This window comes from Aethina tumida, chromosome 2 (assembly GCF_024364675.1).
Source record: "Aethina tumida isolate Nest 87 chromosome 2, icAetTumi1.1, whole genome shotgun sequence".
NCBI lineage: Eukaryota > Metazoa > Arthropoda > Insecta > Coleoptera > Nitidulidae > Aethina > Aethina tumida.
Window position 1 is genome coordinate 6,030,996 of NC_065436.1, and position 13,216 is coordinate 6,044,211.

Below are 13,216 nucleotides of genomic sequence, written 5' to 3' on the forward strand. Positions count from 1 at the left end.
ACAACACGAATGGTAGCAACAAGATAAAATCACCACAATAGATGAAAGCTGTCATTCAAGTGGTAATAAAAAATCTATAATAAGATACACTGTCTCACAGTTCTTATAATTAAATCACCTAATTTATAATTTTTCAAATTTTCAATGTAAATTTTCATTTTTTCTATGACAAGAAGTCAAAAACTATAGACTTAATTAAACATATTATATATACTTAAATATCTATACATTTGTAGGCAACATAACATACGGTAAATTTTGTCAATTAAAGATTACAGAAGACTTGAGCAGAGGGAGAAAGAAAGTTTCCTGCATTAAAAGCTTCCCACAAGAAGCAAATGTGTCCTTATTTACATTTTTTAATTATTTTATTTAGAAATTAGTTGTTGGTGTTCTGTGGAGTGAATAAATTCCTCTAAGTAGAACGGTAACTTTATTTTCTTGAAGCGTCGAAGCCTGGGATAAAGTCCTTTAGCTACAACACGAATGGTAGCATCAAGATAAAATCACCACAATAGATGAAAGATGTCATTCAAGTCATTTATTCTATGACAAGAAATTTAAACTTTAGATTTAATTAAACACTTTATAGACTTCTAGAAAGGCAGAGGCAAAAAGAAAGTTTTCTGCTTTAAACACTTCCCACAAGCTGAAACCCTTTAATTGACAAACCCTCCACTCCAACAGATAATTTTTTTGACCGTTTGGACCCACTTAATCACGTCGCACCGAATGTAAGCAAAAATCCGCGTAAAGTGGCGGTTTCAGATAGAATTAATTGCGACGAGTGGCGGAGTGTTGCCTGGTTACCTGAAGTGATAGTCTCATTGGTTCTAGAAGCGTTATCGATTGTTTCGGGTTCGCCCAATAGTGCGGGAGGATGCGCCGGAATGGCCGGAAATGCAATCGACATTCCTTAGGAATCCGGGATTGATTGGGGGTCGTCGGTGAGTGGGGTCGTTGGGTTTCGAGGAAGTGCCTCGTGCGACTAGGGTTCATTATCTTGCGCCTATTATTTCCAGTTTGCATCGACGTGTCGATGGAAAAGAATGAAAAACATTAAGTGACTTTACTTATTTATTCATAACTTCAAATATGTTTAACAGATATCTTTCTTTTAAAATGGTTTCATCAACAAAATACATATTCCTCTTTATAATATATCAAGAAAAGTAAAATCATCATGTTATTTTTTAAAGTTATAAAGATTATATAAGAACTATTGAAATTTAGGAATTAAAATATTATGAGTTACAATTGAACAAAAAGTTTTTAACAAAATAGAAGTAATATTCTAGAAGTACTATGGAAAAAAGTTTCTGTCTAACCAATAAGGAGGTATTATATTCCATCCTTGGAGGGTTTGTTTCTCCATCCACAATAATAAAATATTACATTATACACACGATACAAAGAAGAAAATTGTCGTAGATGAGCAATTAAGATGACTTGGTAAAGAGAATACACTAAATGGAGTTACATGACAAAAATCCTTCAATGAACTGTTGAGCTATGAAAAGCAAGTTTGGACTCATTTCTTAACTAAGTGCCAGACAAAATAATAGTGGAAACTATGGACTAAAAGGGGAGAATCGGCTCCTGACAAGCGGAAACAGTTCCATTATCTGGGGTTGTTAATACGTCAATTTTTATGGGATTATTTTGTTTGAATGGTTAAATAAGAAAAAACTATCTATATATGGTATCATATTGCCCAAATTCAATAAGACAAAACTATTCCAATTGTTTCCCCACTCTGTTAGTCATATTTAGTCTCCTTAATAATTACAAACTCCAAAAATTTGCTACTTGTTAAAATATTTATGAAGAAATGAATCTATTTTTAGGAATTTGAAGTTCTCACCATATCTTTAAACATCTTTAAGAAAACTGTGGCTGGATAATACCTTAAGAAATATTTTCTTCATATCTTAAGATGATAAATTGCTCAATAAACAATATTCTATTCTAAAAATTATTAAACAAAATAAACCAAAGTATAAAATTAAGTAAGAGAAATATATGTTTGAATGTTGAAATAAGAAAAAACTATCTAACTATAGTATCATAATGCCCAAATTCAATAGGACAAAACTATTCGAATTATTTTCCCACTTTGTTAGTCATATTTAGTCTCCTTGGATAATTCCAAACTTCAAAAATTTGCTCCTAGTTAAAATATTTATGAAGAAGTGAATCTATTTTTAGGAATTTAAAGTTCTCATCACATTTTTGAACATCTTTAGGAAAACTGTACCTGGATAATACCTTAAGAAATATTTTCTTCCTATCTTAAGATGATGAATTGCTCAATAAACAATATTCTACTCTAAAAATTATTAAACTAAATATACCAAAGCATAAATTTAAGTAAGAGAAACATATGTGTGAATGGTGAGATAAGAATAAACTATCTATCTATAGTATCATAATACCCAAATTCAATAGGACAAAACTATTCGAATTATTTTCCCACTTCGTTAATCATATTTAGCCTCCTTGGATAATTCCAAACTTCAAAAATTTATTCCTTGATAAAATATTTACGAAGAAATGAATCTATTTTTAAGAATTCGAAGTTCCCACCATATTTTTGAACATCTTTAGGAAAACTGTACCTGGATAATACCTCAAGAAATATTTTCTTCCTATCTTAAGATGATGAATTGCTCAATAAACAGTATTCTACTCTAAAAATTATTAAACTAAATAAACCAAAGCATAAATTTAAGTAAGAGAAACATATGTGTGAATGGTGAAATAAGAATAAACTATCTTTCTATAGTATCATAATGCTCAAATTCAATGGGACAAAACTATTCGAATTATTTTCCCACTTTGTTAATCATATTTAGCCTCCTTGGATAATTCCAAACTTCAAAAATTTATTCCTTGATAAAATATTTACGAAGAAATGAATCTATTTTTAAGAATTTGAAGTTCTCACCATATTTTTGAACATCTTTAGGAAAACTGTACCTGGATAATACCTTAAGAAATATTTTCTTCCTATCTTAAGATGATGAATTGCTCAATAAACAATATTCTATTCTAAAAATTATTAAACTAAATAAACCAAAATATAAATTTAAGTAAGAGAAACATATGTATGAATGGTGAAATAAGAATAAACTATCTATCTATAGTATCATAATGTCCAAATTCAATGGGACAAAACTATTCGAATTATTTTCTCACTTTGTTAGTCATATTTAACCTCCTTGGATAATTCCAAACCTCAAAAATTTACTCCTTGTTAAAATATTAATGAAGAAATGAATCTATTTTTAAGAATTTGAAGTTCTCATCATATTTTTGAACATCATTAGGAAAACTGTATCTGGATAATACCTTAGGAAATATTTAATAATAATACTTTAAGAAATATTTTCTTCCTATCTTAAGATGATGAATTGCTCAATAAACAATATTCTATTCTAAAAATAATTAAACTATATAAACCAAAATATAAATTTAAGTAATAGAAATGATGAATTGCTCAATAAACAATATTCTATTCAAAAAATAATTAAACTATATAAACCAAAGTATAAATTTAAGTAATAGAAACATAAATAAAAAATAGATTTGTAAATATGTACGTAAGAATGTGATTTTTATTTGACTACAACATTAAACCAATACCATTTCATTAACTATATTTATTTCAGAACAATGTATAGATTCACTGCTTAAATCTGTCCTAATTTGGATAACAGAGTTTAGATATTTTTTCAGGACATTTCAGGACATCTAGAATAATGATTTTAATATATTTATGAAGTATTAATCTTGTTTATTTTGGTATTTCTATTTGTACAACACACATAAGAACTCAATCAAATTGTTAAAACTTTTATATTTATTGTAACAATTATAAGCTTTTTGTATAATGATTTGTGAGTGAATTTTGAGAGTTCCCCTCATCTTCTCGACCTATTTTCTACACCACAATTTGGGAAAAAAGGTGCTCTTAATTAATTTTGATTAACACAACTGTTATTAGAGAAATTTTAGTTTTAATGTTCATTTTTATTTACTTCATTATTATTAAACTGCTCCCAAATTTTGACCACGTAAATTGTATTGAATTTTAATTATAGGAAACATAAAATTTTTATAATAAACTTAAATATTATTAGAAATATAAAATAAACTCTGTGGAATAAATAATATTGTGGAAAATCGAGAAAAAAATGCGACCCTGCCAGGATTCGAACCTGGAATCTTCTGATCCGTAGTCAGACGCGTTATCCGTTGCGCCACAGGGCCTTGTTATTAACCATTATCAACAGTCTAGACCTCAACCACCAACAACAATGGAGTTCAACGAAAATAATATTACCGGCTTCTGCACCAGTTCAACCGCCAACCTACAGATTTCATTTCTCATTCGCAAAAGAAAAATCAATAGTCACAAGCTTAAACGTCGGCGTACAAGATGGCAGTGGGGGGCTAGTAAATAAAAACACGGTGTGTGGACACGATCAGCTGGCTGCGGTGTGTTCAATTTCGAATTCAGTCGGTCGTAGAGACTTGTTAATTAACCGTAGGCTCAGCCGGGTCATTTTTCCCGAAAAAGCACACGAGTGTTTGATTCAGTGAATCGTACTTTAATTGATTATCATTTTTTTTTAATATGAGTTCTCCACACCTAACTAAGGGTGAGTAAATTTTTCTTAAGAATTCACCACCCACACACAACTCATTGCGTGTAATAACTAAGTTACCGAAATAGAACGTCAATAAACATGACATCATCGTGCAATAACTTGCACAAACCAAATGCAACCACCCAGTTTTGATTAGCATTTTATTTCGTATGGTAACTGCAAAGTACTTCCGGGTTTTGGCAGATCTTTTGTCTTGTTTATGTTGTTTGGTTTAATTTTTCTAATCGATAGTTACGTTAAGCGAAATTGGGGCACCCTTAGAAATCCGATAATCGGGCGCACGCCGTTAGAATTATTTCGGCTCAATATCTTCCGCACCATGTCATATTTATTTTTATCTATTACCTCACTTAATACGGGTTTTATAGTGGCATCTGAAATTTGAATAAATGTGTTGTTAACCTTATTTCCCGTGTGATTTCGGGCACATATCAAATAAAGTGTTACATGTTTATTTACATATATTTTAAAATATTTATATTTTATCAATGATCTTATTGATCTCCTGTGCAAATGTTTGTGTTTATCTCAACCTGCATCGATACATTTTACTTTAAACTAACATATATTTTCTTAACATTATTATGAAATAAGTTAGTCAAAATTATGTGGAATATTTTATTTAATATTAAAGCGCAGTTAAAACGTATGTTTGATGTGCAATGGGATTAAACAAAGATAATTTAGATAACTTACGTTTATTTGAGTTTCCAATTTTAAGTATATTCAAAACAGCATTATTTTAATGATACAAATATGTATACGTAATCAAATTTCGAAATTTAATAAAAATTTGCTCGAAATTTGAAATGATATACATTTTTTGATGTGGTCTATATTTTTACGTAAAAGTATATTTTGTGGTTTGACAAAAATATTCAATTCAATTAAAGATTATAGACTTTTATGAAATCTATCAAGAAATATATATTTTTTTACTATTCTATTATTTTTAATGTAAAAAAGTGTGTGAAGAAAACATTTTCGTCATAAAAAAGACAATTCAAATTATTCCATTTTTTTGAGATATATAAAAAATAATTTCTAAAGTAATCTATAATTCCAAATAAAAAAAGTTTGTAAAAATATTTCATCTTGTAGAAAACCTATTGAAGTTATTCCAGTTTTTCGAAATCCACAAAATGATTTTTTTTTTTTTCAAGAGAATAAATAATTCTTGATAAAATATACTTTCTTTTTGCTTAACAAAAATATTCAATGCAATCAATTCTTGTTATTTCAGTTTTTCAAAATTAATCAAAAGATATTTTTTCTTATCAAAAGTGGATTTCTTTACGAAAAATGTGTCTGAAGAAACATTTCATTGTCTGTGAAAGAAAAATAGTAAATTTTAGCCTGAAAAAAATTCAATTTAATAAGTTCTAGTTATTCAAATTTTCCTACATCTTTCCAAAGATGATTTTTATAAAAACTGATCTAAGGAAAGATTTTGTCGTCTGCCAAAAAATTTAATTTAATATATTCTAGTTATCCAATTTTTAACATTTCTCAAAAGTTGTTTTTTATAAAAACTAGTCTATAATTCTACTTAATATAAGTACCTATAGAAATATTTTATTATCTGATAAAAACATTCAATTCTGTCTTTAAAAATCTATTAAAAGATTTTATATATTTATTAAAGTAATGTATAATTCTACGAAAAAATTGCATAAAGAAACATTTCAATGTCATCCAAAACAGTTAATTTTAGTTATTCCAGTTTTTTAAATCTACTAAAAAATAAAATTTCACTTTTTTGGAAAAGATTTTCTCGCCTGACAAAAAATTCAATTTAATATATTCCAGTTATTCAATTTTCAACATTTCTCAAAAGTTGTTTTTTATAAAAACTAATCTATTTAATAAAATACCTATAGAAATATTTTATTGTCTGATAAAAATATTCAATTCTGTCTTTAAAAATCAATTCAATAAATTCCAGTTATTCCAATTTTTCAACATCTTTCAATACATGTATTTTTTTTATAAAAATTAGTCTAGAATTCTACTTAATAAAGTACCTGAAGACATATTCAATTAATATATAATTCTATGAAGAAAATGACTGAAGAAACATTTCATTGTCAACAAAAAAATCAACTTTAGTTATTCCAGTTTTTCGAAATCTACTGAAAGATAAAAATCCCTTTTTTTTGGAAAAGATTTTGTTATCTGGCACAAAGTTCTACTGCACAACTAATCTATAATTCTATTTAATAAAGTTCCTTCAGAAATATTTTATTGTCTTAAAACATTGAGTATATATTTTTAGTGTATAATTTTATGAAAAGTGTCTGAAGATACATTTTCTCGTCTGACAAAGAAACAACTTTAGTTATACCAGTTTTTGAAAATCTACAAAAAAAATTATATACCTTTTTGGAAAAGATTTAATTGCCTAACGAAAAAATTTACTTAAATTAATTTTAGTAATTAAAATTTTTCGAAATCTATCAAACGATTTTTTTTTAAAGTAGTCTATAATTATAAGAAAAAAGTTATATACCTTTTTGGAAAAGATTTTATCTCCTAACGAAAAAATGTACTTCAATTAATTTTAGTTTTTTCAATTTTTCGAAATGTGTCAAAAGATGACACATTTTATTGACTGAAACATTCAATCCAGTTTTTCAAAATCATATCATAAGATTATATATATTTTTGAAAGTAATCTATAATTTTAAATAAAATTCCAGTTTTTCAGAATTTACCAAAAGATTACTTTTTTAGAAAAGATTTTATTGTCTGACAAAAATATTTATTTCAATTAAGTACCGTACACATTAATCTTATAACACTTATAACATAAATAAGAATCAAATTTAAACCACTTTATAAAGGTTAACCGCAGAAAACAATGTTGTGAATTCAACTTCCGTAAATAATCATTGTTTTTAATTAAGGTCAAGAAATTCTAATTAAGGTTGAAAAACGTATACAGGATGTTTCAAAAGTATGGTAAAATAATTATGGGGGTGATTTTTGGATTAATTTTAAGAAAAAAACTTCGTATAAATTTCTTAAACATATTAAATTTTGAGATACAGATAAAGTATTCAAAAAAAATCTTTTTTATTGTATGCCTCTCTAGATAGTTTAATAAAATTTGGTACACAGGAGACATTTTCTATTGTATCTACAACATTTTCTTATTTGTCCCAGAGGCGTTCATCCTGGGCTTTTTGAAAGATATGGTATGCCACTGTTTTTGTACTCGTAACAAAAATTATTTTTATAAATCTGAACAAATTTGATCTCTTAATTTTTTCCACCGACTTTTTCACATAAAACTTTCTTATAAAAAGTGCTTAAAAGTTAACTAATAGTTTTGAATGTGAGAGAAAAAAACTAACGGTTTGGTTCACCAGTTAACCTTTATGAAAAAAATGTGGGCTTATTAAATAATTGTTAACAATGCTCACCCACACAATGACTGAAAATTTATGTTGGTGACTACTTTCAATTATGCAATTTGACTTTTTAAAAACTTTACCACTCTGTATCTCATAATTTAGGATGTTTAGAAGATATTTTCATATGTACATAAACGAAAACTTTCAAATTTATTTTAAAATTAATGGTTTAGGAAAAAAATAGTAAGACTTTGGAAATAACAGTCTCTATAAACTTCTTCATCTTCAATAGTTTTGATACTTAGTTTGTAATGAAACATTCAAAATCCTAATATTAGCCACCAATTTCCTAATTCATCTCTTAATTGTTGACCAATTTTTGACCCACCAGTTTTTAAAACCCACGTACACAAAAAAAGACAAGAATATAAATAATGTAGAAAGGAATAACGGTTCCACTTCTCATAGTCTGTACATAAATTCTATATTTTATAATCATGTAAATGTAGAAATATTTAGGTCCACATCTGTCACACTATCAAGTCTATTATATAACACTGTAGAGGTTCTAGATACTATATAAATTATTGACGAAACAAAGTTTTTATATAATTTAGTATTTTCAACTTCCCTTCGCATGTCAAAAGACAATTTAGTGAAATTTGTTGTAATAATAATAAAATCATCACATTATTATTATATAATTTTATATATATTATATTATTGAACATTAATAATATTTATTAATTATTCATTGAATTTTATTTTAATAAACTGGACATATGCTTATAAGGTAAGTAATAATTATATGTAAATAAATTATGCTAACAAATTATAATAAAATGATATTTTTTTTAATTTTCGTATACACAAACACGCTTCTAATTATAAAACGTCTCCTCCTAGTATGTTTGTACATGCGTTTTTTTCTATTTTATGCAGTGTCTTTTCAATTTTCACCGATCAGAAGCCAGATTCGATGTCGCAAACCCATTAACGGTAAATTAAAACTATATTTGCATAAATCATTAATAAGGATAACAAGTTTTGTTGGACTTAATTGACAATTATTGTCGTAAATTAAGTAAGTGAAAGACTTTTTATCCTATTATTTATGTACTCTATTGGATATAATCTATTTCGATCATCGATTTGTTAATTTGTCTCTACTTACAATTACCATAAATATATTAATATGCACAAAATGTATTTATTACTTTACTTTGCCTAATATGTATATATAACTGCTTCTTACTCAAACTAAATATGTCACTGCAATGATAATACAAATTTCTTATTAATTGTTTTTATTATTTATATTGCAGTTACATGTAAAAATAACAATAAAACGTTTTATTTTCTTTTTGGTACAGGTTCCCGCACTCCACCATCGTCGCCGAAAGGAAAACTTAGATTGTATAGTAACCGATTTTGTCCTTACTCACAGAGAGTTCATTTAGTATTAGATGCAAAGAAGATTCCGTAAGTAATGCCCTTTAATAAATTAAATTTATGGACATTTATGGAGAAAGAAAAAATACAATGTTAGTAGAGAAATAAATTGTAGAACAAGTTAAATAACATAACATAGTCTTGAAGATCACGTTAAACTAATGGATGTCTTTTTCCTCAACCTAATATATATATAGAACAAAATTTAAATTTAAAATCAAACGTTTTGTAAGATATTTCATGTCTCATGTATCTCCCTGTTAAGTTAAGAATAATTCACTTCATATTGAAAAGGAATCAGTGGACTCCTCTGTTCTGAGGGAGTTAGGCAGTCAATGGACCCAAGTTGGTTCATTCTTCAATTGTTCAGTATTACTAAAGTACATTACAATGATATTTTTACAAATGCTATTATAATATAAAGGAGAAAAAGCAAAGTAAAACCGGTGTTAGAAATAGGAACGTAAAACAACCCACATTTTGACACCTCTGGGTTCACTGACGAAGCTCTATGGTGGTTGAATTCTAGTTGCTGAGGATAACATAGGATAACATATCTAACACTTGTGGTAGTTTTTCTACCTTCACTGCTTTGTCACGGCCAAAATATGGGGGAATAAATATAGAAAACACTGAATAGACCAACATTAACAACCAATAACTAAGGTTGTGTGATTTAGTGGGTAGGTCTTTCTAAGTAGTCGTACATTAGTGTGGTTCCTAGTACCAGATAGGTGCAACACCATTTCTCCACCTTAAAATACTTAGGAAGATAAAAAGGAAAGAAAAAATAAATACATAAATAAACGAGAAACTCAAACTATATAAAATGGATAAGTATATAAAATAATTCACTGAATGGCTTAGTATATTCTGGTACTCCGTAGATTACTCATCTTATCGGTGTTAAATGTAAGAATTGTTTTACTTATCTATGCTACGTGGTTTTTAGTTTGATTGGTATTGTAGCAGAAAATATTCTTATCAATATTGAATATTCGGAGGCGTCTTCACATTATTAGGTACTGATATCTTCAGCTCCATTTTATAGATAGCAAATTTAAAATCAAACATTTTGTTAAATATTTCATAAAAGGATTTAATTCAAATTATGTCCACTCAGTATAAAAAATAAAGTTAGAATTTGTTCTTATTAGGATTTATATTATTTAATTAAATAATTCACTTTCAGTGAGAAGAAAGAAACTTTGCTCTCCAAAGGAGGAGAAAATAATAATTAATATGAAACATAAAGGTCTAAATATTGCTAATATCTCTAAATACTTATGATGTTTCGGAAAAATGGTTTGCAATACTTATTAACAAATAAGAGACAACACACTCAAATTAAAAAACAATAAGAAAATATCCTAACATGTCCTTTTATTGACAAATTGTAATAATCAATAAACGACATCCCCTGTTGTTCTCTAAGTGAATAAAAAATTAATTAATTGGGTCATACAATATCAGTATATCTAGTAGAACAATCAAACGTTGACTGAATGAACAAAACTTGCAAGGATATATTTCAGTAAAGAAACCATTGGTATCAAAAAAGAATATTCGATCAAGACCAAAAGTTTGCACAAAAAAGTATTAATTATTCTCCAGAATTTTGGCGGAGGGTACTTTGAAGTGATAAATCCATGTTCAATAGAACAAGATGAGATGATAAAAAATACGTTAATTGCCTTCCTAATAAGATTTTGGATCCTGGATACACAACAAAAACTTTGAAACATGGTGGATGAAAAGTTTCTGTTTGGGACTCCTTTCTTTGGCATAGTATAAGACTAGGACAAAAAATTCTCAGCAAAATGGACCGTTTCGTATATAGAGAGATGAGAGATGAAATGGAACCATTTGCCAATGATAATTTAACAACAACATGGATTTTGATTCAAGATAATAGTACGAAGTATACATCCAAAGTTGTTCACAGTTAGTTAAAAGATAAAAATGTTGAAATTCTCGAATGACCAGCTTAAAGTCCGAATCTAAATACAATTGATAACTTGTGTAACGACATGTATTATCGATTAACGCACCAAAAAGCATCAAATTTAGATGAACTGTAATTATTAATTGAAGTCTTGTGAAATTTAATTTCACATCTTTTCCACAACAAAATATTAAGTGAACAATCCATGTTCAATAGAGTAAGATCAGATGATAAAAAATGCATGTTCCTCCTAATAAAAGTTTGGTTCCCAGACAACCACAAGAACTTAGAACCACGTTGAAAGAAAAGTTTTTGTTTGGGATTCCTTTCATTTATTTTGTTTAAGATTTAATTAAAGTAGAACTTATTTTGATTTAAGTATAAGTTGGGAGAAAAATTATAGTACTATATAAATTATGAAATATTACGATTGTTTTTTCCTTTGCTGATTTTACTGATTTTTTTGAATATTCATTACAAAATTCCACTTTAGATAGTTGTAAGCTTTCTTTAAAAATACTAATTTAATAATAATAATTTTTGTTTCAGTTACGATGTAGTAAATATCAATTTATCAAGCAAACCTGATTGGTATTACGACAAAAGTCCATACGGTAAAGTGCCCGCCCTTGAATTGGACACTGGCGACGTTTTATATGAGAGTTTGATCATTTCGGATTATTTGGATGAACGATACCATCAACATCAATTACATTCGAATGATCCACTTCAAAAAGCCAAAGATAGGCTATTGATCGAACAATTTAACAAGGTACGTATCAACATCTATGTCAGTGCTTTCCAAAACAATAAAATAAATTTAGTAAGTTAGTAATTGCATCTATTAATGTTGAAGGTTGTGAATACTATGTACAAGGTCCTATTAACCGTTGGCAGAACTAATATGGACGATGATGTGATCATAGCAAACGGTCTAGATGTTTTCGAAAGAGAATTAGGGGACAGAATTGGTCCATACTTTGGTGGAAAACACCCCGGAATGTTGGACTTCATGATTTGGCCTTGGTGTGAGAGGGCGGACTTACTGAAACTATTCGGCAACCAAAATTTATTGAAAAAGGAAAAATATCCCAGGCTCGTAAGTACCAACAAAAATAATCCTTATAAAATATAATATCTGTTTTTTATTGTATTTTTAGATGGAATGGAAAAAGCAAATGAGTGAAAACCCGTCTGTTAAGAAAAGTATGTTAGACTCAGCAACACACATTAAATTTTTACATTCCCAGAGAGCTGGAATGCCAGACTATGACGCCATTCTGAATTCAATCTAAAGTGATTTTAGTCCTCACACAATTTATTGCATTTAATTTACAATTAGATATTGTACTTATATTTTTACATATTTTGGTATATGTATCAAAGCTTTGTTGTGCCTTTAGATAAATTAGGATATGTACTTATTGTGACTGGAAATATCATATTCTTAAGTATTTATTATACATTTGTTAATATAAATATACATCACTTTTGAATATTATACACAGTATCATATTTTATTTGATTCCGTTATTAATACTATGATTAATATATTCACAATACAATATTTTAAAATACCTTGTGGGCATTTTAATTACCCATTCCCATTAAATTCCTTTTTAAATCGACTCAAAAGACAAACAAAATAGTGTTATTGCAAGTTAAAATTAAGAATTTTCTGTAAATGTTTTGATTTAATGGAAATACAAATATTTATTTTTTATTAATTTTTAATTTAAACAATATTTTTTAAGATTTCATTTAATTTATAGTTTGTTTAATTATTCGTA

At 27.5% G+C, this 13,216-nt stretch overlaps 1 protein-coding gene and 1 non-coding gene across 3 annotated transcripts; one reads left to right on the forward strand and one right to left on the reverse strand.

Annotated features, from left to right (window-relative positions):
- Positions 1–4,199: 4,199 nt before the first annotated feature.
- Trnar-acg (transfer RNA arginine (anticodon ACG)) lies at positions 4,200–4,272 on the reverse strand. Its single transcript has one exon. It is a non-coding gene; the product is annotated as a tRNA-Arg (tRNA).
- A 226-nt stretch (positions 4,273–4,498) lies between these two features.
- On the forward strand, positions 4,499–13,004 carry LOC109600220 (pyrimidodiazepine synthase). 2 transcript variants are annotated; one of them, XM_020016339.2, is made up of 6 exons: positions 4,499–4,664; positions 8,972–9,028; positions 9,403–9,511; positions 11,976–12,198; positions 12,283–12,525; positions 12,587–13,004. In XM_020016339.2, the coding sequence occupies exons 1-6, from the start codon at positions 4,640–4,642 to the stop codon at positions 12,719–12,721; spliced, it is 792 nt and encodes a 263-aa protein (XP_019871898.1). In that variant the 5' UTR covers positions 4,499–4,639; the 3' UTR covers positions 12,722–13,004. The 2 variants fall into 2 exon arrangements, with proteins under 2 accessions (XP_019871898.1, XP_019871900.1); XM_020016341.2 differs by lacking the exon at positions 8,972–9,028 and having other exon boundaries at positions 4,500–4,664.
- The last annotated feature ends 212 nt before the right edge of the window (positions 13,005–13,216 follow it).

What these genes read in the sequence shown, in the direction of transcription:
- LOC109600220 (XM_020016339.2), top strand. Translation starts at nt 4,640, where the DNA reads ATGAGTTCTCCACACCTAACTAAGG. An exon ending in TTAGATGCAAAGAAGATTCC is followed by an intron (nt 9,512 to 11,975) that starts GTAAGTAATGCC and finishes TTTTTGTTTCAG; the next exon opens with TTACGATGTAGTAAATATCA. An exon ending in AGGAAAAATATCCCAGGCTC is followed by an intron (nt 12,526 to 12,586) that starts GTAAGTACCAAC and finishes TTGTATTTTTAG; the next exon opens with ATGGAATGGAAAAAGCAAAT.